At 39.7% G+C, this 26,834-nt stretch overlaps 1 protein-coding gene across 6 annotated transcripts in view; it reads left to right on the forward strand.

Annotated features, from left to right (window-relative positions):
* The window catches only part of DNAH6 (dynein axonemal heavy chain 6), a 342,612-nt gene that overhangs the window by 237,844 nt on the left and 77,934 nt on the right, over positions 1-26,834 (forward strand). For all 6 annotated transcript variants that reach the window (XM_058428736.1, XM_058428735.1, XM_058428738.1 and 3 more), the window contains 6 exons: positions 1,408-1,572; positions 3,871-3,938; positions 6,594-6,774; positions 10,907-11,086; positions 15,618-15,851; positions 21,392-21,527. In XM_058428736.1, coding sequence (XP_058284719.1) covers positions 1,408-1,572; positions 3,871-3,938; positions 6,594-6,774; positions 10,907-11,086; positions 15,618-15,851; positions 21,392-21,527 — 964 coding nt within the window. The remainder of the gene's footprint in view (positions 1-1,407; positions 1,573-3,870; positions 3,939-6,593; positions 6,775-10,906; positions 11,087-15,617; positions 15,852-21,391; positions 21,528-26,834) is intronic.

A 26,834-nucleotide genomic window follows, 5' to 3' on the forward strand; every position in this document is an offset into this window, starting at 1 on the left:
CCTTGCCTGCCTAGGAAATCCACAAGTTACACTATCCCCCACTCAAGCCACAAAGAGCACAAGGGGCCTCAGTGTGACCAAGCTTGGCCTTGACCAACACGAGGGTGATTCTGTAATGGATCCCAGTCACAGGAGAGAGTGAAATCTCCAGAAAACTTCGGCACAGGTATTTTAGCTCCAAACTGGTGGACTCCTGAACTCAGGTTTACTTCATGACACGGGAGATCCTGAGGGACTTTCCTATTTCATAGCAGCAGACAAGGTTTTCTGTGATGTTCTGCCTCTGGACAGAAGAGTGTTTTAACTGTAGCAGAGTGCTCTTGGGAGAGGGGGTGGGCCCTTGTCAGGGCCCCAGCCACGAACAGGACACTCTGACCAGTCCTCCCCAATTCTCTGTGTCTTGGGGTCATCAGCATTATACACCTAGCTGCTTTCTACATTTGCTAGGGTGGTGTATTCAAACTTTGTCTCCACCCATTCATGGGTATGAAATCAGTTTAGACCATCTCAATCAACATTTTCAAATGAAATAAAATTTTTTAAACCGAAAATTATATTGAATAAAGGTAAATTTTATCTCATAAACTTTTGTTTGAAGAATTTACATGTGTGGGTACCATGTCACAATGTGAAATAGATTTGTTACAATGGATGACAGTCAAATTTTGAAAGTCCCTGGGCCATGGGACCCCATCACATACGTCCTGACATAAAGATGTTTCTGATGGGATCCCTGGGCAATGTCTCCATGCCCACATTCCTACCAACAGTCAGATTTGCTTTGAGGAAAAAGGCATAACTATCATGTAGAATAGGCGTTCATAGACCTTTTCTATAGAGAGCCAGGGAGTAAATATTTCAGTTTTTGCAGGCCTCATGCAGTCTCTGTGCATATTCTTCCTTGTTTTGTTTTGGTTTAGTGTTTTTTTGTTTGTATGTTTTTACAACCCTTAAAAAAAGTAAAAGCCATTCATAGCTCAAGAGCCATAGAAAAATGGCCACATGGGGCCAGATTTGGCCTACAGGCTGTCATTTGCCAATCGCTGGTTTTAAACAACCATGAAAATGAACAGATCTTCATTTGTGTGGAGCCTGTTGAAGTCCAACCCACAATGACTTAATCTACCCAGCTTCTCTTTTCTTCTCATGGAAATGAATAGTGTGTAAGATTGATCTAAATAGATGTATTGCCTTCAGATGCTCTTATTTCCTTAGGTTGCTAATAAAATGCTTGCTGGAAAATAGGTACTGTTAGAGGTAGTGTGAGGATGTTAATAAATATCCATCAGATCACTGGAAAATTATTCATTCACAGTACATTTTGAGGCCTAAGGAATTTTGTGAAGTTGATGCTATCCATTTTCATTGCTTCTTTTTGTATTGTCCTGTTTTGTTTTAATTTCTAAGATTAAGGAAACCTTGGATCCAGCTCTAGAACCCATTCTTTTGAAACAAATCTTTATCAGTGGTGGCCGACTACTCATCCATCTTGGAGACTCAGACATTGATTATGACAAAAACTTTAGGTTCTATATGACGACCAAAATGCCAAATCCCCACTATCTGCCTGAGGTATGAACCACTGGTCTGGAATTCTCAACTTAACTGGATTATTATGGTGTAATGAATCTCTGAAGTTTGATGGGCTCCCACCCGGAGGGAAGGCTCTCCCCCATTCTCCCCTGTCTCCTATACACTCCCCTTTCTTCCACCATCTTCCATTCTTGCTTCTCTTCTGAGCTTTGATTCCGATTCCAATCACCCTTGTCATCACCATCTAGTTAGGCTGCAAGCCCCTACCCACTGGGGCCCAGGCCAATGCTCTGTCTCGCCCCACTGCGCACTCTCCAGTGCCCTCGCCATCTCCCTCCTGGTCCACAGCCACTCCTCCTAAACACAGGGCATCCCCCTTTTAAACTCTCTCTTTCCTCCATCAGCAAAGACTATTTTTGTCCCTGTTATTATGACTAATAAATGAATCAGAGCTTAGTTGAGAGTCCACGGGGCTGCGGTTGGGGGGAGGAGGAGGTGTCATTATTTAAATGTGCAAATGCCCACAGCATATGTGCCCAAATAAAGAGGTCACCCATTTGAAAACTCTAGGAACAAGACAACACTGGAGAATCATGATCTAGAGGTCCAGTGTCTACACTTAGAGTTATGGGTGGTGGGGGTATCTTGTCCCCTTCTCATGCTCTTAGATTCTTTGAGGGGAGCTGTGTGAGCTCCACTCCATACATATGTCCCTGAGACTCAGAAGACTCTAGAAGAACCCCTACTCTAGTACTACAGTGTCCAAGGTAGTTGCAACAGAAATGAAGACAGCTGGGACTCCATTGCCCCTCCCACAGAGCTCCCACGGGACTCTCCCTGGCCACAACCCTCCTCACATGCCCAGTTGCTGCCCCAGCTCCAGGCACGTCTGTGTACTCTGCAGGCTCTTACCTAGGAAAGGAACTTGACCTCAGAACTTTACTTCTTCACCACCACAACCCTCCCAAAAATATCCTTAAATATACCATTCCAAAGAGTGTCACTTTCATTTTAGCTGTTGAATTGCTCATAGCTATCTGTCTTCACCAGATGTGTTCAGGTTGAATGAAATTGACACACTTCTTGAATAAGATGGGGAAATATCATTGAAAGTTTAAGTTAGGATTTTCCTCATCAGCCTCGAGGAGTTTAATTACACAGCCACTGCCAGGGCTCATGTCCCAAGTCCCATTTCAGAGTTTAGAAAAGTGACCAACATTACCAGAGGCTGGGAAGGAGAGTGGAGGGGAGCAGGAAGGTAGGGATAGTTAATGGGGACAAAAATATAGTTAGATAGACTACATAAGATTTAGTTTATAATAGTGCAACAGGGTGACTACAGCCAGCAATAATGTATTGTACATTTAAAAATAACTAAAAGAGCATAATCAGAATGTTTTTAACTCAAAGACATGATAAATGCTTGAGGTGGTGGATACCGCCCCCAAAAAAGAAGTGTGACCTACATGCCAACTTTCACTGTTTGATTTCTCACTTATTTAACTTTTGAGAGGGTGTATTGCCCACAAGACCCAAGCCTAGCTCTGTGACGGGGGGCAAATTATCCCATTTCCAGGAACCTTAGGTCAATCATCTCTAAAAAGAGATCAATCCTACTTCAAGGATTTTGTAATACGGCAAATATTACAAAATTACAATATGTAATTTACCATATTACAAAATCCTTGAAGTATGATGCCATATGTTCATTCACACACTCTTGTTATACTTACTGGTTTTTGCTATTGACTTATCGAGTGATGTCAGAATATATTATAGTAATGATTTTTCATTAAAATGTTATTAGACAAAACATATAAAACTTTGTTTATTATCAATAATAGCTTCTTTCAAGCAAAGACACATTGTGTCACAAGTAACTAAGTGATTTTATTACCTCATTTAGTTCTCACAGCTACCCTATGAGTTTTTACTATAAGTATCCAAATTTTTAAATATCAGAAGCTAAAGCTCAGCACAGATGAGTGGCTCATCCAAGATGACACAGTCACTAAAGGGTGCAGCTCAAATCTGAACCCAAGCTATCGATTCCAAAATACTGCTTTTAATCCTTCGCTGGCTCACCTTTCCGTAAAACACCACATAGGATTCTATAACTGGTGTTTGAGGAGCAAGATTGTTACTCATACTGGCAGGGAAAAACACGTGAGGATTTTATAAGCCACATTACACCTGAAGTATGTGCGGGGGTAGGTGTGTGTGCAATTAGACCTGAGATACATCCACCTGGGTAGTAATGAGCTGTGTTCTAATAAAGAAAAGTATTTTATTAGTTTGCACTTAAGCATTTTTATGCACTCTGTGCTTCTCTTCCAGGTATGCATTAAAGTTACCATTATCAATTTCACTGTAACAAAATCAGGTCTGGAGGATCAATTGTTAAGGTAAAAAACCAGGGACTTGGGGGGAGGGAGGGGGTGTCTTGGGTTTCCTAAATATTTTGTTTAGAAATATTGACAAAGACAATTTTCTGCTGTGTAAGAGCACTACACATGAACCCTTAATAAAAAAAAATACAAGTAAGTGGCCAAGTTCTTTACCTTTCCATAGCTGCTCAGAGCAGCTGATCTTGTCTACCGTCTTCTCAAGGACGTCAAGGATAGACCCTTAATTCCCCACCCCCAGTGTCTGAACCAGGCTGGCAGCCCAGCCCTGCCTCTTCCCTTCACTAGGATTTCCATCTTGAGCAAGTGAACGAAGTCAGTCTTTCTGTTGTTCCTAGAAATGCACTGGTCCATACCTGTGAAAAAGCGGCTTCTCCAAATATATTTGTTCCAGCTTCACTGGTCTTTAGGTGTTTTCTTAGTGTATTTAACTGTCCACTTCAAATGTATGTGTGTGTGTGTATATATATATGTGTGTGTGTGTATATATATATATATACGTGTATATATATATACGTGTATATATATATATACGTGTATATATATATACGTGTATATATATGTGTATATATATGTATGTATGTATATATGTGTATATATGTATGTATATATATGTATATGTATATATATATATGCTTTCTTAGTATATTCTGTATGTGATTAAATCCCTATTTCCCAAATACTGGATTATGAGTTGTTAATATTAATCATCAGAGTTAGCCAAGAGGTTCAGGAGACAAACTTTTAAAATATTTATTAAAATAATAACATTGATGTTGATTCAAAATTAATTTTATATTTAATATATATATTTAACACATATGTACACATATGTATGTATATAGGAATACATATGTATGTATTTTTATTCACTCTAAAGAAACATATAATTTAGACCCATGTTCAACAGAAATATCCCTTATATTCAAGTCAAGATCATCCTGACTTACCCATGTTGTCACTAATGAGCTTAAGTCTTATTTCTCTAGTTTGTTTTAGGAATTATTCTGCCAGCTGCTAACTTGCTTACCTTCCACTAGGTTAACTTCCTTCCAATTAAAGTTTATTTCACCATATTTTATGAATATGTTCTAAGGACTTGGCTGAACACTTTGCATACCAGTTTATTCCTGTGCATAGTTAAGCTCAGCTGTGTCACTAAGCTCCCAGTATGTTAGGCTGCTTGGGACAAGAAGGAGAAGTGCCCTGATAAGAACACGAGAAATGCTGGGACTCAGTCATGGTGTGCAGTATCTCCCTGCTATTTCTCCTAGATTGATGGCATTGAAAAGGGAAGCTAACACCCCTTAGCCAGGGTGAGGATGGAGCTGGGTCTGCCTGTGTTCTGACAGGCCGTCACCTATTTCAGTTGCCCTCTGCTCTGCTGAGCTCCTGGACAGGCAGTGATACACATTGTGCTCAAATGCTCATTGCAATTTTCCTCAGATCCTCTCAATTTTGAACACCCACAGTTCACCTCCCTGCCTACTGGAGAATGCCAACCACAATGCCTTAGTCCTTCTGGGGCAGCACAAGGCCATTTTTCAACTTCAAGGAATTCCATTCAGCCACCCAGACTGTCCACCTCCTTTTGTCTTCCTTTCTGTTTCCAGAAACTGTAACTCACCTCACAGACTTCCTTGGCAGGCTCTTTTGATTCTTAACTTGACTAATTTGATTAATGTTTCTCTCAAGCTGTTTCCTGAGCTCACCTTTATCTTAAAAATTCCTTAGACTACTGTCTTCTGAAAAACTTATTTAAACAGTTGAATTTGAGGTTATGATTTTTAATATTCTTTATATAATAATTTCAAGGTGTCTGAATTCAGCATGTACATAACAAGTAAATAATGGGTTGTTACTTGAGGCAGCATACTAGTAACAGTGCATGCTCTGGAGCCAGCAGACCCAGGTACAAGCCCATCTTGGCCTCTCATAGCCATGTGATCTCAGGAAGTGACCCACTAGAGTCTGTTTGTTCATCTGCAAGCTGGGGGTGATAACCACAGTGCCCACCTTATGGGGGCATTCAAAGGATTAATGGATAATCCACATAAAACTCTTAGCAGGGTGCATTGAACAGAGTAGTGCTTCATAAAGATTAACTCTTGCAAATGGAGACTGGGAGCAAATTATGAAAGAACAAGTGAAGGGAGATATAAGTTCACCTGTTTATACAAGAGTGAAGCTGGAGGTAAGGCTCCTTTCTCATACGCAATCAAAAATCATTTCACGGAGGTGGTGTGATTTCAGAATCTGCCATGTTGGTACAGAAAGAATATTCAAGGCACTGTAAATATTCCAGGCACCATTTTCATCTTGGCACAAGCAAGCATTAGAGACAGAAATTGAATGATTAGAGAGATCAAGTATTAAGCAGGTCTTCCTAAGAGATGAGCAGAAGGTATGGGAACTTCAGTAGTATGCATCTCTAAAATACAAGATAAGGGATCAGAATTGACATGTAGTTGAGTCAGAAGCTATTGTGTAAACCCAGCAAAAGAGACATGGTGTGCATTCAGATATGGCCATCAGCATTAATGCTCAGCTAAATAGTATTCAGAATAAGAACAATTACAAGCAGAGAAAGAAAAATAGAAGCAACTTTGAGGCACTGGCAGAAACATAATTTAGGTATCTGAACTTTGGTTTTAGTGATGTGGTGCGACTTGAAAAACCCAAGTTGGAAGAACAAAGAATCAAGCTCATTGTGAGGATCAACACTGATAAAAACCAGTTGAAAACTATCGAAGAGAAAATCCTGAGAATGCTCTTTACCTCTGAAGGAAATATTCTGGACAATGAAGAACTTATTGACACACTCCAGGATTCAAAGGCAATTAAAATATTTTTAGTATTTATGGAAAGTGTGTTACTTCAAAAGTTATAACTACAGCCTTTGAGGGTCCTGCAAGGGCTTTTAAAGCAAGACAGGGGCCACACTGGGCTTCCATGGACACACAGACGGGTGCCTGCCTGTCAGGGCTCCTTGCCAACCAAAGAAACTTGGAGAAACTATAGACCACTGCTCCTCTTGTCTGCATTTCTTAAATAAAACACATAAAGAACTGGGGCAAGATATAAATTGAAAGGAACAAACACAACAAACTTTCATATGAATGCCATCACCTGCAGGAAGCCTCTCTCTGATATTCCCAGTTGGAATTAACTTCCTCCTCCTCAGAACTTCTATAGTATCTTATCTGAATCTCTACTACAGTACTTGACACTGTTTATCCTGTGTCACAGTTATCCAATTACATGGCTTACCTCTTTTGTTGGGTTGTTAAGTTCTATGCAGTGGGAATCTGTGAATAGTTCATTTTGATATTCCTTCTCCAAGGATTACACATGGTGGTTGCACACAATTGGTACTCAACAAAAACGTGTCGATAGTAAGATGAAGTTTTACCTTAAACTTAAAATTCTTCAGTAAATTATTTCTCAGATTCAAACTGTCATTTAAGGAGAGCATACTAAGAACAAATTATTTTCACCCACTTGTGAGAAACAAAATAATTTACTGAAAAAAAAATCCCCTTGACTTTATTAAACCAGAAACACATAGGTTATATTTTTTGCTTTTGTTGACATCAAAACTGGTTGACTGCTTTATATTGTATAGTCCCTTTAGATTGCAGTATTAAAACAGTAATAAGCAAGTAATTTTGGGCCTCTGTTTTCTTCCTCTCTCCTTTAGCTTGTTTGTTCATAGATCTCTTTATCCTCCTCTTGTTCATTCTTCCTTGGGTTTTTTTATTTTTTTATTTCTGGTGGTTGTCTGTTAGCCCACTTATTTTTACTTTTTAGCAAAGTTTTACATGCCAACTCTTTAAAGAATGAAGTATTTTTACAAGGCTTATTATGAAAAATAGCATTCCGTGCCTTCTCTTCCCACCAGCCACCCATGCCTCCCTTCACAGTGGCAGCTTTCTTGATTTTTTGTTTTTTGTTTTTTATTTTGTTTTGTTTTGTTTTGAGACAGGGTCTCACTCTGTCACCCATGCTGGAGTGCAGTGGCATGATCATGACTCGCTGCAGCCTTCATCTCCTGGGCTCAACCTATCCTCCATCAGCCTCCTGAATATCTGGGACTACAAATACACAACACCATGCCCAACTAATTTTTCACTTTTATATTTTTTATTTTTTGTAGAGACAGTGTCTCACTATGTTGCCCAGGTTAGTCTTAAACTCCTAACCTCAAGCAATCCTCCTGCCTTGGCCTCCCAAAGTGTTGGAATTACAGGAGTGAGCCACTGTGCTGACCAAGGCAGCTACTTTCATTTTGCGTCTTAACTGTTATCTGTACCTCTAACACACACACACACACACACACACACACACACACACACACACACACCTTCCCATCCTCTGGCCTCCCACTGTAGTTATATCCTGATTATAGCTGAACATTAAATGTTAACATTGCCTAAGGGTGAAGATCTGGCTATAAGTATTTGGGGTCTGAGAGGAGAAGAAGGGCTAGAGTCTCAGCATCCAGTCTGCATACAGTCATCCAGTCACTCTGTTTTAGTTCCTTCCTTCCATTAGAAAACCCTCTCTTTTACTTTCTCCAAAGGAAATTTCTATTTTTTCTGCCAGGGTGAGAAAGGGACAAACCCCTGGCCGTGGGTGGCGTGGGAAGATGACCTAGGGGGTCTTTTTACAACCAATTCTTATTTTAAGCCCTTCCCACTTCCAAGAGTGCTTCTTGCTACTAATTCTTAAGCCTGTGAGGAGGATTCTGTTTTATAAATTGGGTGAGTTTGTGGCTATCCACTTTTGCCAGTGTAGGAATCCATTTTTCTGGGTCTGCTAAGTCATTGCCACCCTTCTGTCTGCTTTCGAGCTCCCAGAATTCATTGATATTTCCTCTCCCATTCTTCCTATCTTTATTGGTTTAGTCTGCATTTTTAAGCCTTTTCCTACAATTTTTTGTAGTTTCAGTAGGAAGTGAAGATAGATACACATGTGATGACTGCCATCTTTATCTATAAGCTGGTTTATTTGTTTTGCAAGGAGTTGCCTTGGAGTCATCCTTTCTATAGAGCAGGGATCAAACCGATCCTTGGCTGCGTTTCCTGCCACTTCTTGGCTACAGTTTATACTCCTCTCAACTCTCAGAGTCCTTACATAAAAATATGTCTCACATTCTCTAAACGCAGCTGAAACCTCAAGTCTGTAGGGCATAATGTCTACAAGTAGTTGCCTAACTCAATGGAGGCATACAGTATTCTAATATTCTTTGGCAAAGAGAAGAAAACGATCCACTTTCCTTCTCTTTAGCCCTGGGTTCTACATTATCAGTGCCTTGTGCTCCCTAAGACATAAAGAATTATTTGTTAGTGGGCCTACGTGATCCACCAGCTGCTCTCATATCAACTTTTTTTTTCTACTTGGATTTGAAAGCTTTAGTTGAGTCCCATATTAAGATAGGGGTTTCCTATTCAACTCTGCCCTTTATTTCCCCTTCAGCTCCCTAAGGGGTTATTACAGGGAGAGTTTGAGCTTTCGGATTCCTGGATACAGCTTCTGCACTGAATCCTTCCCCTCCCTTTCCTGGTGTGCTGGGGTAAACAGTCTAGACTTATACTCTTTATTATGGTAGATAGCCACTAGCCATAGGTGGCTGTTGAGCACTTCAAATATGGCTAGCCTGAATTAAGATGTGTTGGTGGTGTAAAATACACCACAGATTTCAAGGGCTAAATCCAAAGAAACAAAATATCTTGGTAACTTTTTTTTTTTTTTTTTTGAGACGGAGTCTTGCTCTGTTGCCCAGGCTGGAGTGCAGTGGCATGATCTCGGCTCACTGCAAGCTCTGCCTCCTGGGTTCACGCCATTCTCCTGCCTCAGCCTCCTGAGTAGCTGAGACTACAGGCACCCACCACCACGCCCAGCTAATTTTTTGTATTTTTAGTAGAGATGGGGCTCAGTAACTTTTATGTGGATTATATGTTGATAATATTTTGGGTATATTAAAAATATATTATTAAAATTAATCTCACTTATTTCTTTTTATTTTTAATAAATTCAGAAAATGTATGATTATTTATGTGGCTCACATTATATTTCCATTGGAAAGCACTGGTCTATACAGGAACTTGATGATTCCTCTTAGCTTTGATGGAGCAAATACTGAGCAGTCAGTTCCCTTGGTGATTTTTCATGGTCCCTGCTCTAGACCCTTTGACTTTCTAGAGAAAAAAGGATCTCCCAACCTAGGGATATCCACCTCTGAAAAACAGTGGGGGAAGGGAGAGGAGGCAGGGACAGACAGCAGTAGAAAGAGAGAGACTGAGAGACACAGAGAAGGGAATCTTGGAAGGCCCATTGGCCAGAGGGCTCCCCAGACCCATAAACCCAAAATGCAGAAAGCCAAAAGACCTTGAAAGTTTCTCTAACTCACTTAGGGTTATAATCCTCCACAAACAACAGCTTCTATCCCATATGTCTATACTTGGGAATACTAGGTAAAGAACAAGAACATTAGTCACCCTTGTTTTTCCAGGGAGGGATGTGGTGCCACTGCCTCCCAGCCACTCTCTACTCCCTTCTTTTGGGCATTTTCCTGGGTATCCTTTCTCCTTTCATTCCTTCATTCATTGTGCGAGCCCTGGACTGCTCACAAAGAAGTTCGGGAGCAATTAAGAGTGCTGTGATAGTGTTCGAATTGCAGGAGTAACTCAGCTTGAGTCTCAGAGACGTGCTGCTTCTATGTTTTCAAAGCTACTTGTATTGCCTGCTGCCCTCTGCCTATTCCTAACTCTGGAAGGAAGAAAGGTCAACTTATTCAGAAGGTCACTGAGCCCTGAGACTCAGTCATTCCACCTGGGGACCCCTTACTGTAATCACCAACTCATTCTATCCTTATTTCTTCCCTAGACCTAACTGGATACATTCCAGAAGTGCCACTATTTTTCTGGAACAGAGCCCTAAGAACTTGTTATTGTATGTTTATTCAGATCACTTCTGGTGCCATTAAAACCAGGCTGGAAGAAGCAGAGTCCACTGAGCAGATGATCAATGTGGCTCGTGAGAAGTATCGTCCAGTGGCCACTCAAGGCTCTGTAATATACTTTGTCATTGCAAGCCTCTCAGAAATAGATCCTATGTACCAGTACTCATTAAAATACTTTAAACAGGTAAGTGTGTTCTTGTTGTTAATGACAGTCATCTCTTTGGCCTCCATTACACCTGTTGAATTACTTCTTGCCTCACACAAGCCATAAGTCTAGTTAGCAGGTAAAATCTCCCAGGTGCACGCATGGTTCAAGAGTGGTTCCAGCCAGGCATGGTGGTTCACACCTGTAATCCCAGCACTTGGGGAGGCCGAGGTGGGTGGATCACCTGAGGTCAGGAGTTCAAGACCACCCTGGCCAACATGGGGAAACCCCATCTCTACTAAAAATACAAAAATTAGCCAGGCGTGGTGGCGGGTGCCTGTAATCCCAGCTACTCGGGAGGCTGGGGCAGGAGAATTGCTTGAACCCAGGAGGTGGATGTTTCAATGAGCCAAGATCATGCCATTGTACTCCAGCCTGGGCAACAGAGCGAGACTCTGTCTCAAAAAAAATAAAAAAGAGTGGTTTCACCAGCCCTTCCAAAGATGCAGTTTTTAGAGTACAGTTAGTGATTATTATATATATAAAAAAGTATATATAAAATTTGAATTTTTTTAAAGATTTGATTGCCCAGTATGCACAGAACACTCTGTAGAGGAAGAGAAGAAAGCTGCTTTGCAAGTTTCATTTGCTCCTGACTTCCTCAACTAGCTAGCATGCTTGTTTTCCTTCACGCCTGACCTTCTCTCTTTTTTAAGAGTCACAGCTCAATCCCATTTCTTTAGACATCCTCTGCAGTAATCTAGATTCCTTCCCACTATTAGTGTTTTCTGTTGCATCTCAAGTCCGAACAGCACTGACCTTAACCAAACTGGTTTATGTATCTTTTATTTCCCAAACCTTTTATGCAACAACGTGTCCCTCTTCCTTCCCTGCGCCCACTTTTGACTTAGAGGGATCTCTTTCCTTTGTTCCTGTCCCACTTTCACCATATGATTATGAGACTCTCTTGTTTTATTTCAGCCTCTTCTTTATCTCATATGCACAGTTGAATTTCATCTGCTGTCTCATGGGCAGGATGTTTTCACCCCTTATCCTCTTTGTAGCAGCATTCATTTTTTCCCAAAAGCAAATTCAATGCCACAAAACTTCAGCAGGCAATGCCAATTTTGCTAAAGACTTCCAGGGAAGGCAGAGAGTTTGCATTACTCACTACAAAGCAAGACTACCAAGTATCTGCATCAGAGGTTCTCTCCAGAGGTTCACTCCAGAGGTTCTCTCAGGTGCCAGTGGCCTTCTTTCAGCCCACCTGACCATAGCCTCCCTGGCTCAGTCTTCCCATCAGCTCCTACTCCTTCTTGGTAGTGTTGTCTCCTTTTCTGGGCAGAGCAGTTTAACTTACTCTCACTTTTCTGTTCATCCATGCTTATACCCTACCCATGACACAACTCAGCCAACAAAGGCCTCTCCCTGCATACGTGCCACTCAGTAGAAAACAGTGGAGAATTGTAAACATAACGCTCTTTCCCTGCAACACATCTCTATTTCCTGTTATATGCCCCTGTATAGTCAATGCTGGCTCACACACCTGGAAGCCAGGCCAGCCTAGGCCTAGTGTTTTCAAAACACTCTTCCACAGACCTAGGTCCTAAATGAATTTTCACAGATATTGCCCATCAACACAATTCAGACTCTATAGCCTGAAATTCAAAGCCACATCCAGCCTGTCCCTGTTTCATCTCTCCAGTCACATTTCTCCCAACTCCTGTGCAACAGCCTAATTGATCCATTTACATTCCCAAGACTAACTGGATGCTTTTGTGTTTCTGACACTCCCTCTGTTTAGAATGCCCTTCCTCCCAACCTAAATGCCACCTTCTCCAGCAAAGCCTGCTGCTGGGGCTGCAAACATCTAAAGGCTAACTGGAATGAACATCCAAAATGGCTGACTCACATGGCTGGGCTGTCACCCGTGGCACCTGCAGTGGCCTCTCCTTGTGGCTTGGGCTTCTCCCTGCAGGGCAACTGGGTTCCAAGAGGGCCTCTCCCCAAAGTAAACGTTCAAAGAAACCAAGATGGAAGCTCCAGGACTTCTTCTGACCTAACCTTGGATTTCATGCAACATCAATTCTGCTACAGTCTGTTGGTCAATCAAATCACTAGGATAGTCCAGGTTTGAGAGAAGGGGATTTAGACTCCACCTCTCAATGGGAGTAGCAGCAAACAGTTTCAGCAGTCTTTATCCAAAACATTTGATATGCTTCATCTGGCATAATGTTACCCCACATTGTCTTGGGTGGTTGGCTTCTCTCTCCTGCTGGAGCCTGAACTCCCAGGAGGCAAAAATGAAGCCTCACCCGTCCCATATCCCCAATGGTGCTTAGCGGCACATAATGCTCATGAGTGTTTCGTGAATGAAGAGTCTGTTTTGATCTCTGCATATAACATTCCAACAATTCTTATTGAACTTCAAATAGTCAAACAATTCTTATGACAGCTTGATTTTTCCTCTAGAGGTCTTATTTAGTACCCTTGATAATGGTTGGAGGTCCAGGAACAATTTCTATTTCCAGGAGAGAATGGAAATGAGGAATTGAAAGAAATGGGAGTCAAGTTGTTTAGATAGGCCTGGGTTGTCTTTCAACAAGATGTTCATTTTAGCAGCCTTTAAAAGCCATCTGTGCTGGGTTCAAACCTCAGTTCCTAGAGGCAAGGGTTTGGGTTCTCACATCTCTGCTCCCTTCCTTTAGTTGACAGGTATTAACCCAAACAAAATAAGGATTACCAAATCCTGTAATGCCACCTAAATGACTTTTTGTTAATACTTTTCTTATCCTGGGTGTTTTGGAATTTATGCTCTTCAAGGTTTTAAAATCTCCTCAAGAAATAAAAGTGAAAAGGCCCTAAAATATCTTGGGCTGAAAGTAAAAGTGATATAGGATGAATCATCAAAGCTCTGGAGTTTTACAGATTAGAAGGGAAACCAGAAATCCAAAACATATTTGTAGGTGACAGCCTTGGCCAGGATACCCTCTACCAAACCCATTTCACTGTGAAATTCTTTAGAGAATTTTGAGATTTACCGGTTTTATTTTGGTACCATATTTATCACATATTCACTGGGCTTTAACCTCTATGGTTCTTGTCAGGTAGTTAAAGAGGGCTGAGTCCTCTTTTCTCCTGAGTGTGTTAAAACAAAACTCTATTACCCTTGTCAACCAAACTTTCAGGAGAATCAATAAGGACTTTCCCAATTCCCTACAATAATTGTAGGCTTCCTCTAAGCCCTTTTAACTTGGGGGAATGGAGACCTATTTTGGTGAGGAGACTGACACAATCAGGCCCCTTTCCCTTTGTGCTCCATCCTATTAGTAGAAAGGGTGGGTAGAAGAGGCCTGCACAGCCTCAGCACAGTATTTCTAGGGAGGAGTGGAGGACGCTTCTTGACCCTGATCTGCTTTGGTCCTTAGTGGGCTTCTAGCTGCCAGTCTGTTTTGATCGGTCTGCCCTCACCATGAAAATATATCTTGATCCCAGGGATTGGGCAGGTACTACCTCACCTCCCACCTTTGCCCCTCAGGCTGTGGATCCTGAGACTGCAAACACATGCCCCTCGGGACCCTGGTGGGACTTCCCCTGAGTCTCTGCTGCAAGATCCCTCCTTGCCCTGTGACTTCCATGGAAGGCCACACTTTCAGGCTCTGCTCAGCTTCCTCACACAGCTTGGGGCCTTTAGAAATTTTTTGATCTTCCTTCCACTCCACTTAGCAGCTGCAGAAAATGGGTGGGACTACCTCAGGCCTAATCCCTCAATGCCACCATCTCTACTGCCTTCCCAGTATCTTTATAATATGGGGCACCTTTGCGGTAGTGATTCTCCTTTCAAAATTTCCAGGTAGGAAACAGGGTAGAAATCTCCTTTAAAATCACCAAAATCAGTTTCTCTTAAATTTCCAGGAAAATTCTAGCACATTACTTCTACACCCTAAGAATTATCTTGGGGAAGTGCTAAGAAATAAGCATGAGCGTACCTTGATCTTACATCTCTCACCCCAAAATGCAGGGTTTATCAAATCTGGGTTGAAGATGTGAAAAAACTGGTCCTGCTAGCTCACCTCCATTTTCCAAAGTTTCATGTCTCACATCAAGATGATGCCTTTTGAATATTGTCAAGAGCTTGGCATTGGTCCATTTCTTAAAAATAGGAGAGAAAGGGGAATGTAGAAAACAAATATCACGTATCACTTTGGGATAAATTCTAGACTTTTCTATAGTACAGTAAGTCCTCACTTACTGTTGTGGATGGGTTCTTGGAAACTGTGGCTTTGTTAGGCCAAACGACATATAACGAAACCAATTTTTTTGGTCTCATCAATGTAGTAGCAAAATGACTTTGAATGCAAGGTTGTTCATAATTCAAAGAGACCTGCTGTGCATCATTTCACTTAAAGTCTCAGTTTCCAAGAACCTATTGGGCACATTGAGGACTTACTGTATTCATCTCCCATGCTGCCATTTACTCACTGAATGTGAACAAGGGAGATAGAGATTTTTTGTTCTCTGCAGAGAATGAATTAAATCAGAGACATTGATAGAGCTCTCTTTCACACAGTTGTTCAATACCACTATTGAAACTTCTGTAAAGACAGAAAATCTACAACAGCGTCTGGACATACTACTAGAAAAAACTCTCCTAACTGCTTATGTCAATGTTTCAAGAGGACTTTTTGAGCAACATAAACTCATCTACAGCTTTATGCTCTGTGTTGAGATGATGCGTCAGCAAGGAACCCTAAATGATGCTGAATGGAATTTCTTTCTCCGAGGTTCTGCAGGATTGGAAAAGGTACCTGATTCCCATTTAGATGATGATTGATATGGTTTGGCTGTCTCCCCACTCAAATCTCATTTTGAATTGTAGCTACCATAATTCCCATGTGCTGTAGGATGGACCTGGTGGGAGATTACTGAATCACAGGGGCAGTTTCCCCCATACTGTTCTCGTGGTAGTGAATAAGTCTCATGAGACCTGATGGTTTATAAGGGGAAACCCCTTTCACTTCATTTTCATTCTCACCTATCTGCTGCCATGTAAGTTGTGCCTTTTGCCTTCTGCCATGATTGTGAGGCCTCCCTAGCCACATGGAACTGTGAGTTCATTAAACCTCTTTTTCTTTATAAATTGCCCATTCTCAGCTATGTCTTCATCAGCAGCATGAAAACAGAATAATACTATGATCGTTATTCTAGATAGAGCCCACAAGCACCTACCAGTGCTCTGTGGTGACTCTGGTGACTGAAGGCCATACATTTGGCTGTGTGGCCCAGTGGAGGGGTATTGAAGTCAGGAGGCCCATGTTTTAACTCAGCTCTGCCTCCAACTAGCTGTATAATGTATCATTTAACCTCCGTATGGAGTATTGTCCTCACCTATAGAAAAGGAATGTTGGGAGTAACCAACGAGCTAGTAGAAGTGAACATGTTTTGCAAAGCTGACCCTCTTACAAATGTAAAGAGTGAAAATCCAATAAAAGTTGTAATTCACAGATTTAGCAATATTTTTTTTTTTAAACCATGACCCTCTCTTGCCTGGAGATATATCTCGTTATAAAGCATGGGAAGTGACAAAATGACTTGATTGTCACCTTCTGTAATACTGTAATACGAGTTCTGCTACAGTTCCCTTCTTCATGTTCATCTGCTTGTCCTGCTTGCTCCAGTCCCTTAAACTGGCTTAACCCACACACATACCACAAAGCTAGTGGCCCACAGAGGTGAGCCCCCAAACCTTGCCTAAAATTTGATCTCTGCTCCACTCCAAACTCTTGGCTCTGTCCAACTCTGCAAATCTCAAGTCCTGTCCTTGGCCCCTGCAGACCTGACATCTGCACCTGTTTGCCAGTATTTGAACCCCAGTGTATCACTAGGAGGTTGAACCCGATGCTTTTATTTGACTCTCAGCACCCCATGCTCCCAGAAAAAGCCGAGACAAGATCTCTCCACCAGATGTTCCTGCTCCCTGACCCCCATCCATCTTGCACACACACATATTCTGTGACTCCTCTCTTAATGTGTCTTATCCTCATAATCACAGTACATATTCACAGAGAGCTTGCTATGTGTTTTATGTATATCAACTCCCTTATTCCTCTCAGTATTCTTCTTAGGTAAGTTCCCAATTTGTATGTCTAGTCTATGATAAGATAGTTAGGCACAGAAAGGTTAAGTAACTTGTCCTGATCACACACTTAACAGGACCTGGAACCAGGATTTGAACACTTGCAGTCTGTAAAGCCTGCTCTCTTAACCAGTTCACTCTGCTGCTGACTGTTAGCCAATCACTTAGCCAGGCCCTGCCCTGTGTGTTTTCGCCCTTCCTTCCTCACTGCAGCCTTATCAACAGCTCTGCTTACAGTTTTCTCACACAGAAACTCAAAGAGGTTAAAGAGCTTTCCAAAAATCACACTAATGCATGACACAGTCTGATTCAAACCTGTGTTCTAAGCTCCCAAAGCCCATGTCCATTCCAGCACCACCTACTTCTCATGAACAGCATATCTTGAAAAGTTTAAAATATGTTTTAAATATCATCAAACTCAAAATTTAAAATTACCATCGTCAGAAACCTCTCTGAATTATTTTTAATTAAACTGTCTTTTCCTCTACCATGAGGAAATTGGAATGATTCTTGACTAATAATTTTTTTTAGAAATGTATTTAGGGTGTATTTTATATGGTCACTTCATTTAATATTTTGACACTAGTATTTTCTATTTTTTTCATAAGTGCTACATTGTTTTTTGCTACATTCATTATGATCTAAATTAAATTTTCTGGAATAACCTCAAAAGCCAACTTCCATGCATAAAACTTTTTCTGTGGAAAAATGTGCAGTGAGTTCCAAACACCTATGACAAGATTATGTCATTATGCAAGGAGATGGTGCAGCAAAAGGGCCCTGAAAGAGACCTAGAAAGAATAAAAGATGAGTGTCCAGGATGGGAGGAGAGAGAGGAAGGAGATACATGCCCCATGGAATCTGGAGTTGACTGGATGCACTAGATAAAGAAAATCCAAATAAGCAAAACATAGATTTCTAGAAGGTGGCAACAACAACAAAAGGTGGGGGGAGATGCTGGGATCTGCAGCTGGAGACTGGCTGGTGTGAGCAGAAGTAGGCATTTCCAGGATTGAACCACAACAGTTAGAGTTTAGGGACAAACAGAAAACAACTAGAACCAATACACAAAGCCTCAAGCATCTGCAGGTTTCTATTACATGTGGACAAGGTACATGGATTTCTGCAAATTGAGGTCTCCAGGCTATTCTCATTGGCTATATTCAGTCCATACAACTAATGTTTTTAAATGATGATATTTTAAACAGGGGTGTCCAATCTTTTGGCTTCCCTGGGCCACATTGGAAGAAGAATTGTCTTGGGCCACACTCAAAATGCACTAACACTAATGACAGCTGATAAGCTTAAAAAAAAAATCGCGAAAAAAAATCTCATAATGTTTTAAGAAAGTTTACGAATTTGCGTTGGGCCACATTCAAAACCATCCTAGGCTGCATGTGGCCTGTGGGCCATGGGTTGGACAAGCTTTTTTTAAAGCATTTTCTCTTAGTGCTAGGAATCCAAAAAATGATGCTAGTACGTAATAATAGCATAACCAGAAAACTTTACATGAAATCTATTTCCTGGAAAATTCATTAAAATTTGTGCAGACCAGTGATTTGTTTTACACATTATTATTAGAGATAAAAATGCAGCAAAACCACTCAGAATTGTTTATTAGATATTTATAAATGCCTATGAACATTAACTAATCTAAGAGTCTTTGAGAGATTTATCTAGGATCAAGATGTAACACAGGGAAATGCCACTTCCAGCATGACAGTGTGAGGATCTTCACATACTGGCTCCCCAGCAAAACTGTTGAAAATTCTATAAGGATCATTTAAAGCATCTGGAAATGGTCCCAGGCACATATAGCAAATGAATAAACACTTATTTGAGAGAATTTACTAGAGGCTCAGTAAGGACAGCAAGAGTCTTGTGGTCTTTGAACCTAGACCCACTCCCTCCCTTCCTGGTCCCAGCTTAGTGAGATAGGAACTGTACTCAAGACTGATGCAGCTAAGAGCACAGGGGCTCCTGCCTACTCCCACTGCCAGTTAAAGGGCCATATTCCTGAGAAGGACAGGACAGCAGCATTTCTCGTCCTGCCCACAGCTACCTACTGCTGAAGATAAGTTCCAGTTGAGTGTAGCCAAAAGGTGGGGCTGCCTTCTTCCACCCAGCCTGCACTGGGGAGACTGAGACTCCACGTTTGGTGCAGCATCACTGTTGTCCCAGCTCCTAAGACAGTAATTCCTCAATGGCAGAGGCAAGCTGAGGAGACCTGAAGCTACTGTCTTCCCATCCATGGCGTAGCGTACTCAGCTCCTAGAGCTGGAATATCCCTCTGCGAAAAGTGCAACATTGTCATGCCCCTGGCTTGGAGGTTTTGCCTGAGTGGGAGAAGCAACCTATAAAACAGATAGTTCCTTATCTCCTCACAGAGTAACTGACTTCATTTCCAACACACTATGGAAAAGTTTAAGCCTAATGATGCTCTCTAAAACAATAAAGGGTTGTAGTGAAAAGCAATTGAAAGGAGGTTGATGGAATTACTGGACAGAGAGACAACATTATAAGCCAGCTGGTTTGCCAGAGATAACTTAGGAGAAGACACTGAAGCCTGCCAAAGACCAGAAGAAAACCCAAACACTGACCTCAGCAACTCCTTCAAAGGGTCCCAAATTTGAATGTTTTAGTCTGAGGAGAAATTTATATCCCCAAGAGCATTGTTAAAAACATTAGAGCAATCAGCCCACAATTAGTGGTGCTTAACAGCTAGATGCAGTCAGGGAAAGAAACTATCAAAAAGAGCCCTGAAAAAGCTATGATCATCCTGGGGTAACTGTGGGCATTCCTAAGGCTGCACCCCTTGAGGAGCAACATTAGAGACTTAATGCTGTGCAGGGGATGTGGGGAGACTCCACTAAAATAATCCAGTCAGTTATTAAAGAAATAAGCAAGTAACAATAAGAAACCTTTGGGGAAAGGGTGCATGCTCAGAGTTGCTACAATACATTACAGATTGAGTATTCCTTATTCAAAACGCCTGGGCCCAGAAGTGTTTCAGATTTGGGGTTCCTTCATTTTTTGGAATATTTCCATTATGCTTACTGGTTAAACGTATGTCTGCACAAAAAGCTGGACACGAATATTCATAACAGCATTGTTTATACTAGTCAAAAGGTGGAAACAGCCCAAATGTCCTTCAACTGATAGACAAATAAAATGTGGTATATTTATACAATGGAATATTATTCAACCATAAGAAAGAATGAAGTACTGATAACGTGCTACAACATGGATGAACCTTGAAAACACTAAGCTAAGAAGTCCATCACAAAAGCCCACATATTATATAATTTGATTTAGATGAAGTGTCCATAATAGGCAAATATATAGAGACAGTAAGTAGTTTAGCAGTTGCTTAGGGCTCAAGGGATGGGATTAAAGGGGAGTTTAATCCCATTAAAGTGGGTACACGGTATCTTTTTGAGGAAATTAAATGTTCTAAGTTGTGATGGTGGTTGTACATATCTGTGAATATACTGAAATCATTAGATTATATACTTCAAATGAATGAATTGCTTAATATATAAATTGTATCCCAATAAACCTGTTTTTAATTATAGTAAGGAACCTCAGGCAAATATTCAGGAAATTTCAAAGAACTAGTTTCAGTCTTACAGTCACAGCTATTTTTCTGTCTCTTTTAAAACTGTTTGCCCACATGTAAGTTCTTCACGGAATATTGCCAGATGGCATAACACTTCTCCCAGAAGTTTCTAAGAATATCTAAAATAATTAGACAAACACTTACCACAGCTAGAATAAGGTTGCCATTTGTCTTGCTACTGATACTGCTCCATACTCAGCTTTCTCTGTCTCCTAGGGGTGAGAACATCTGGGAATCTGATTGGGAGACTAGTTCTCTAGAGAAAAATTATTAACCATAGGAATATTTGGCAAGTGGGGAAAGATCAGTGTTGGGTGTTGGAAAACAGGCTGAAAGTAGCAGATTTAATTGATCCACTTTGTTTTCTGTAAATGTCAATCTGAAAAGTTTTTAGCAGCTGTACTTCTGTGCAAAGGTCCACAATTAGAATTGATCCAACACCATTTCTATTTCACCATATTGTACTACTTATCCTAGGAAAATGGTTATTTTAACATACTATTAGAGCTTGATTTTTCACTTGGACAAAGTGAAAGTATATTTTGTGATTGCCTTTGTGAATTATTATTCATTTTCTGTCTCCAAACAGGAACGCCCACCTAAGCCTGAGGCTCCCTGGCTATCTACTGCTACATGGTTCGCATGTTGTGACTTGGAAGAATCATTTCCAGTTTTTCACAGACTTACCCAAAATATATTGTCACATCCTATTTCCATACGCTTAGGTAATGTGACAAAAAGAACCTGCTGAGGAGGCTTATAAACAGGCTCTTGAATCCTAATCTTAATGTTTTCTTTAACCTCTTCTGCAATGTCAATATTTTTCACTAGGAACTTCCTTCATTTCTAAGAAACTGTAAATTATTTGTTTTCACAATTTCTTGAGTCAAATGCTTGGCCCATGAATTTTTAATATTTCATGTTTACTTTATATATATATATACACACACACATACATATATTTTATGAATATATTTGAGAATATAAATATACATTTGTGTATTGCTTTAGCTATATCCATAGGTTTTTTTTTTTTACTTTTTAATTGAAGGATAACATAAATCCAGAAAAATGCATAAATCAAAATTATATAGTTTGATTAACTATCACAAACTGTGTAGATTTATTTATGAGCCATCACCGAGATCAAGAAATAGAACAGTACCAGCATCCCAGAATCCCCTTATTCTCTCTCGCTTCGCTCTTCCTCAGAGGTAACAACTACTCTGAATTATAGCATTCTGTATTCAGTTTTCCCTACAAGTTTTAATATATAGCCCTTTCAATTCTAAAACTACACTTTTTTTTTTTTTTTGAGACAGAGCCTCCCTCTGTCACCCAGGCTGGAGTGCAGTGGCGCCATCTCGCCTCACTGCAAGCTCTGCCTCCCGGGTTCACGCCATTCTCCAGCCTCAGCCTCCCTAGTAGCTGGGACTACAGGTGCCCACCACCACGCCCGGCTAATTTTTTGTATTTTTAGTAGAGACGGGGTTTCACCATGTTAGCCAGGATGGTCTCCATCTCCTGACCTTGTGATCCGCCCTCCTCGGACTCCCAAAGTGCCGAGTAAAACTACACTTTTTAGTTCAAAACCATTTTAGGATTTAGGGGACCATCTTTTTCTTGTTCATAATTTAATTACATTATGGAAATTATACTCATGGTTTTCATGAAATTGACTCTTTGGAATTATATACACTTCCTTTGCTGCCTGGTGCATGTTTTGTTTATATAAAATATTCCATGCATGTCATTTCTTGAATGCAAGTTTCCATATGTGACCTTTAGCTCAAACTTACTAATTGTGGTATTTACCTTACTAATATTCTTATTTATACTGGATCTGTCAGATTCTAAGAGAGCTATATTAAGGTATACCACTATGATTGGCAATTTCCCTTTGTAATTTTAGAATTTTTCCCATTATACTTTGTGAAACTATGCCAGTATATAAAAATAAGTTTACAGTTAAGTTTTTAGTAATTGTTCCTTTTTATTAAATAATATCCCTTTTTACTCCAAATAATGCTTTTTGCCTTAAATATATTTGTTTTTCAATTTATTATTTTTATTTTTATTTTTGAATCAGGGAGTACATGTGCTGGTTTGTTACATGGGTGTATTGCATGCTGGGGAAGTTTGGGCTTCTAATGATCTCATTGCCCAGGTAGTGAACATAGTACTCAATAAGCAGGTTTTCAACCCTTGCTGCCTCCCTCCATCTCCTCTTTTAGAGTCCTCAGGGTCTATCGTTCCCTCCTTTATGTCTGTGTGTACCCAATGTTTATCTCCCACTTGTAAGTGAGACCATATAGTATTTGGTTTTCTGTTTCTGTGTTAATTCACTTAGGACAATGGCCTCCAGCTGTATCCATGTTGCTGTAAAGGACATAATATCATTCTTTCTATCGTTGCATAGTATTCCATGTGTATATGTACCACATTTTCTTTGTCCAATTCACTGTTGATGGGAACCTAGGTTGATTCCATGTCTTTGCTGTTCTGAATAGTGCTGCAATAAACGTATGAGTGCAGGTGTCTTTTGGTAGAATGACTTATTTTCCTTTGGGTATATACCCAGTAATGGGATTGTGGGTCAAACGTTAGTTCTATTTTCAGCTTTTTGAGAAATTCCTAAACTGCTTTTCACAGAGGCTAAACTACTTTGTATTCTCAGCAACAGTATGTAAGCATTCTCTTTTCTCCACAACTTTGCCAAAATCTACTTTTTTTTGACTTTTTAATAGCCATTCTGACTGGTGTAAGATGGCATCTCATTGTGGTTTTGATTTGCATTTCTCTAATGATTAGTCATATTGAGCATTTTTTCATATGTTTTTGTTGGCAGCTTGTATGTCTTCTTTAGAGAAGAGTCTATTCGTGTTCTTTGCCCACTTTTTAGTGGGCTTATTTACTTTTATTGATTTGTTTAAGTTCTTTATAGATTCTGAATATTAGTTCTTTGTAAGATGCATAGTTTGCAAATATATTCTCCCATTCTGTACATTGTCTGTTCACTCAATTAATGTTTTCTTTTGCTATGCAGAAAATCTTTAGTTTAAATCCCATTTGTCTATTTTTTATTTTGTTGCATTTGCTTTTGGACTCTTCATCATAAATACATTGCCTAGGCCAATGTCTAGAAGAGTATTTCCTATGTTTTCTTCTAAGATTTTCATAGTTTGAGGTCTTACTTCAACCTTGCGTTAATTTTTGTATATGGTGAGAAGTAGGGAGTCCAGTTTCATTCTTCTTCATATGGTTAGCCAGTTTTCCCAGCTCGTTTATTGAATAGAATATTCTTTCCACATTATTTTTGTTCACTTTGTTGAAGATCAGTTGGTTGTAGGTGTGTGGCTTTATTTCAGGGGTCTCTATTCTGTTCCATTGGTCCATGTATCTAGTTTTGTACCAGTACTATGTTGGTTTGGTTACTGTAGTCTTGTAGTATATTTATATGTTGGGTAATGTGATGCCTCTGGCTTTGTTCTTTTTAACTAGGATAGCCTTGGCTGTTTGAGCACATTTTTTTGTTTCCTATGAATTTTAGAATAGTTTTTTTCTAATTCTATGGAAAATGACATTGGTAATTTGATAGGAATAGCATTAAATCTGTAGATTGCTTTGGATAGCACAGCCATTTTAACGATGTTGATTCTTGCAACCCATAAATGTGGGATGTTTTTCTATTTGTTTCATCCTTTCTTTTGGCAGTGTTTTGTAGTTACTCTTATAGAGATAGTTCACTTCCTTGGTTAGATGTATTCCACAATATTTTTGTGGTTCTTTTAAATGGGATTGCATTCTTTATTTGTTTCTCAGCTTAAACATTATTGATATATAGAAATGCTACTGATTTTTATACATTCATTTTATATCATAAGACTTTGTTGAAGTCATTTATCAGGTCTAGGAGTCTTTTGGTCGAATCCTTAGGATTCTTTAGGGACAGAATCATATTGTTAGTGAAGAGAGATAATTTGACTTCCTCTTTTCCTGTTTGGATAAATTTCTTTATCCTGCCTGATTGCTTTGGCTAGGACTTCCAGTACTATATTGAATAGGAGTGGTGAGAGTAGACATCTATGTTTTGTTCCAGTTCTTACAAGGGAATGCTTCCAGCTTTTGTCCTTTCAGTATAATGTTGGCTGTGCATTTATCATTGATGGCTCTCATTATTTTGAGGTATGTTCCCTTGATGCCTAGTTTGTTGAGGATTTTTATCATAAAGGGATGTTGAATTTTATCAAATGCTTTTCCTCATCTATTGAGGTGATCATATAGTTTTTGTTTTTAGTCCTGTTTATGACATGAATCACATTTATTGATTTGTATATGTTGAATCATCCTTGCATCCCAGGAATAAGGCTCACTTGATTATGATGAATTAACTTTTTTATATGCTGCTGGATTCAGTTTGTTAGTATTTTGTTGAAGATTTTTGAGTCTTTTCATCAGGGATATTGGCCTTTAGTTTTCTTTTCTTTTTGTGTCTGTGCCAGATATTTGTATCAGGATGATGCTAGCTTCATAGAATGAGATAGTGAGGAGTCCCACCTCCTCAATTTTTTGGAATAGTTTCAGTGGAATTGGTACCAGCTCTTCTTTGTATATCTGGTACAATTTGGTTGTCCAGGGCTTTTTTTTTCCGTTGGTTGGTTGGTTGGTACGTTTTTATTCCTGATTGAATTTCATTACTCGTGATTAGTCTGTTCAGAATTTTTTGTTTTTTCTGATTCAATCTTGGGAGGTTGTGTGTTTCCAGGAATTGATCCATTTCTCTAGATTTTTCTAGTTTGTGTGCATAGAGATGCTCATCATAGTACCCTCTGAGGATCCTTCGTATTTCTGGGGGATCATTTGTGATGTCACTTTTGTTATTTCTGATTATGCTTATTTGGATCTTCTCTCTTTTTTTCCTTGTTAATCTAGCTTATGGTCTATCAATCTTGTTTATCCTTTCGAGAAACCAACTTTTTGTTTCATTGATCCTTTGTATGGTTTTTGAGGTCTCAATTTTCTTCATTTCTGCCCTGATTATAGTTCTTTTATTTATTCTGCTAGTTTGGGGTTTCATTTGTTCTTATTTCTCTATTTCCTTTAGGTACAGACTCCTTTGTTAATTTGAGAACTTTCTGACTTCTCAATGTCTTTTCTAACTTCTCTATGTCATTTTTTAGTGCTATAAACTTTCCTTTAACACTGCTTTCCTACATCCCAGAGGTTTTGATACATTCCATGTCTGTTTTCATCTATTTCAAAGAAGTTTTTTCACTTCTGCCTTGATTTCATTGTTTACCCAAAAGTCATTCAGGAGCAATTTGTTTAGTTTCCACGTAATTTTATGGTTTTGAGAGATCTTCTGTGTATTGATTTCTATTTTTATGTCACTGTTGTCTCAGAAGATGCTAAGTATGATTTTGATATTTTTGTATTTATTGATACTTGCTTTATGACCAAGCATGTGGTCAATTTTAGAGTATGTTCCATATGCAGATAAGAAGAATGTGTGTCTTGTGGTTGTTAGGTAGAGTATTCTGTAGATATCTATTAGGTCCAAATGGTCATGTGGAATTTATGTCCAGAATTTGTCAATTTTCTGCCTCAGTGATCTATCAAATGCTGTCAGTGGGGTGTTGTGTGTTGTGTGACTATTGTTCTGTCCTGCCAAAGTCTTTCATTAAGCCTAGATGTGCTTGTTTTGTGAATCTGGGTACTCCAATGTTGGATACACATGTATCTTAGGACACTTAAGATGTTTTGTTGAATTGAGCCCCTTATCATTATTTAATGCCCTTATTTGTCCTTTTTTAAATTCTGATATAAGAACAGTAACCCTTGCTTTTTTTGTTTTCTGATGCATGACATATCTTTCTCCATCCCTTTACTTTGAGCCTATAGGTGTCATAACATGTGAGACTGGGTCTCTTGGATGATAGAAGAAGAATGAGTCTTGTTTTTTCATTCAATTTGATACTCTATGTATTTTAACTTGAGCATTTAGGCCATTTATGTTCAAAGTTAAAATTGAT

This window comes from Hylobates moloch, unplaced genomic scaffold, assembly GCF_009828535.3.
Source record: "Hylobates moloch isolate HMO894 unplaced genomic scaffold, HMol_V3 SCAFFOLD_15, whole genome shotgun sequence".
Lineage (NCBI taxonomy): Eukaryota > Metazoa > Chordata > Mammalia > Primates > Hylobatidae > Hylobates > Hylobates moloch.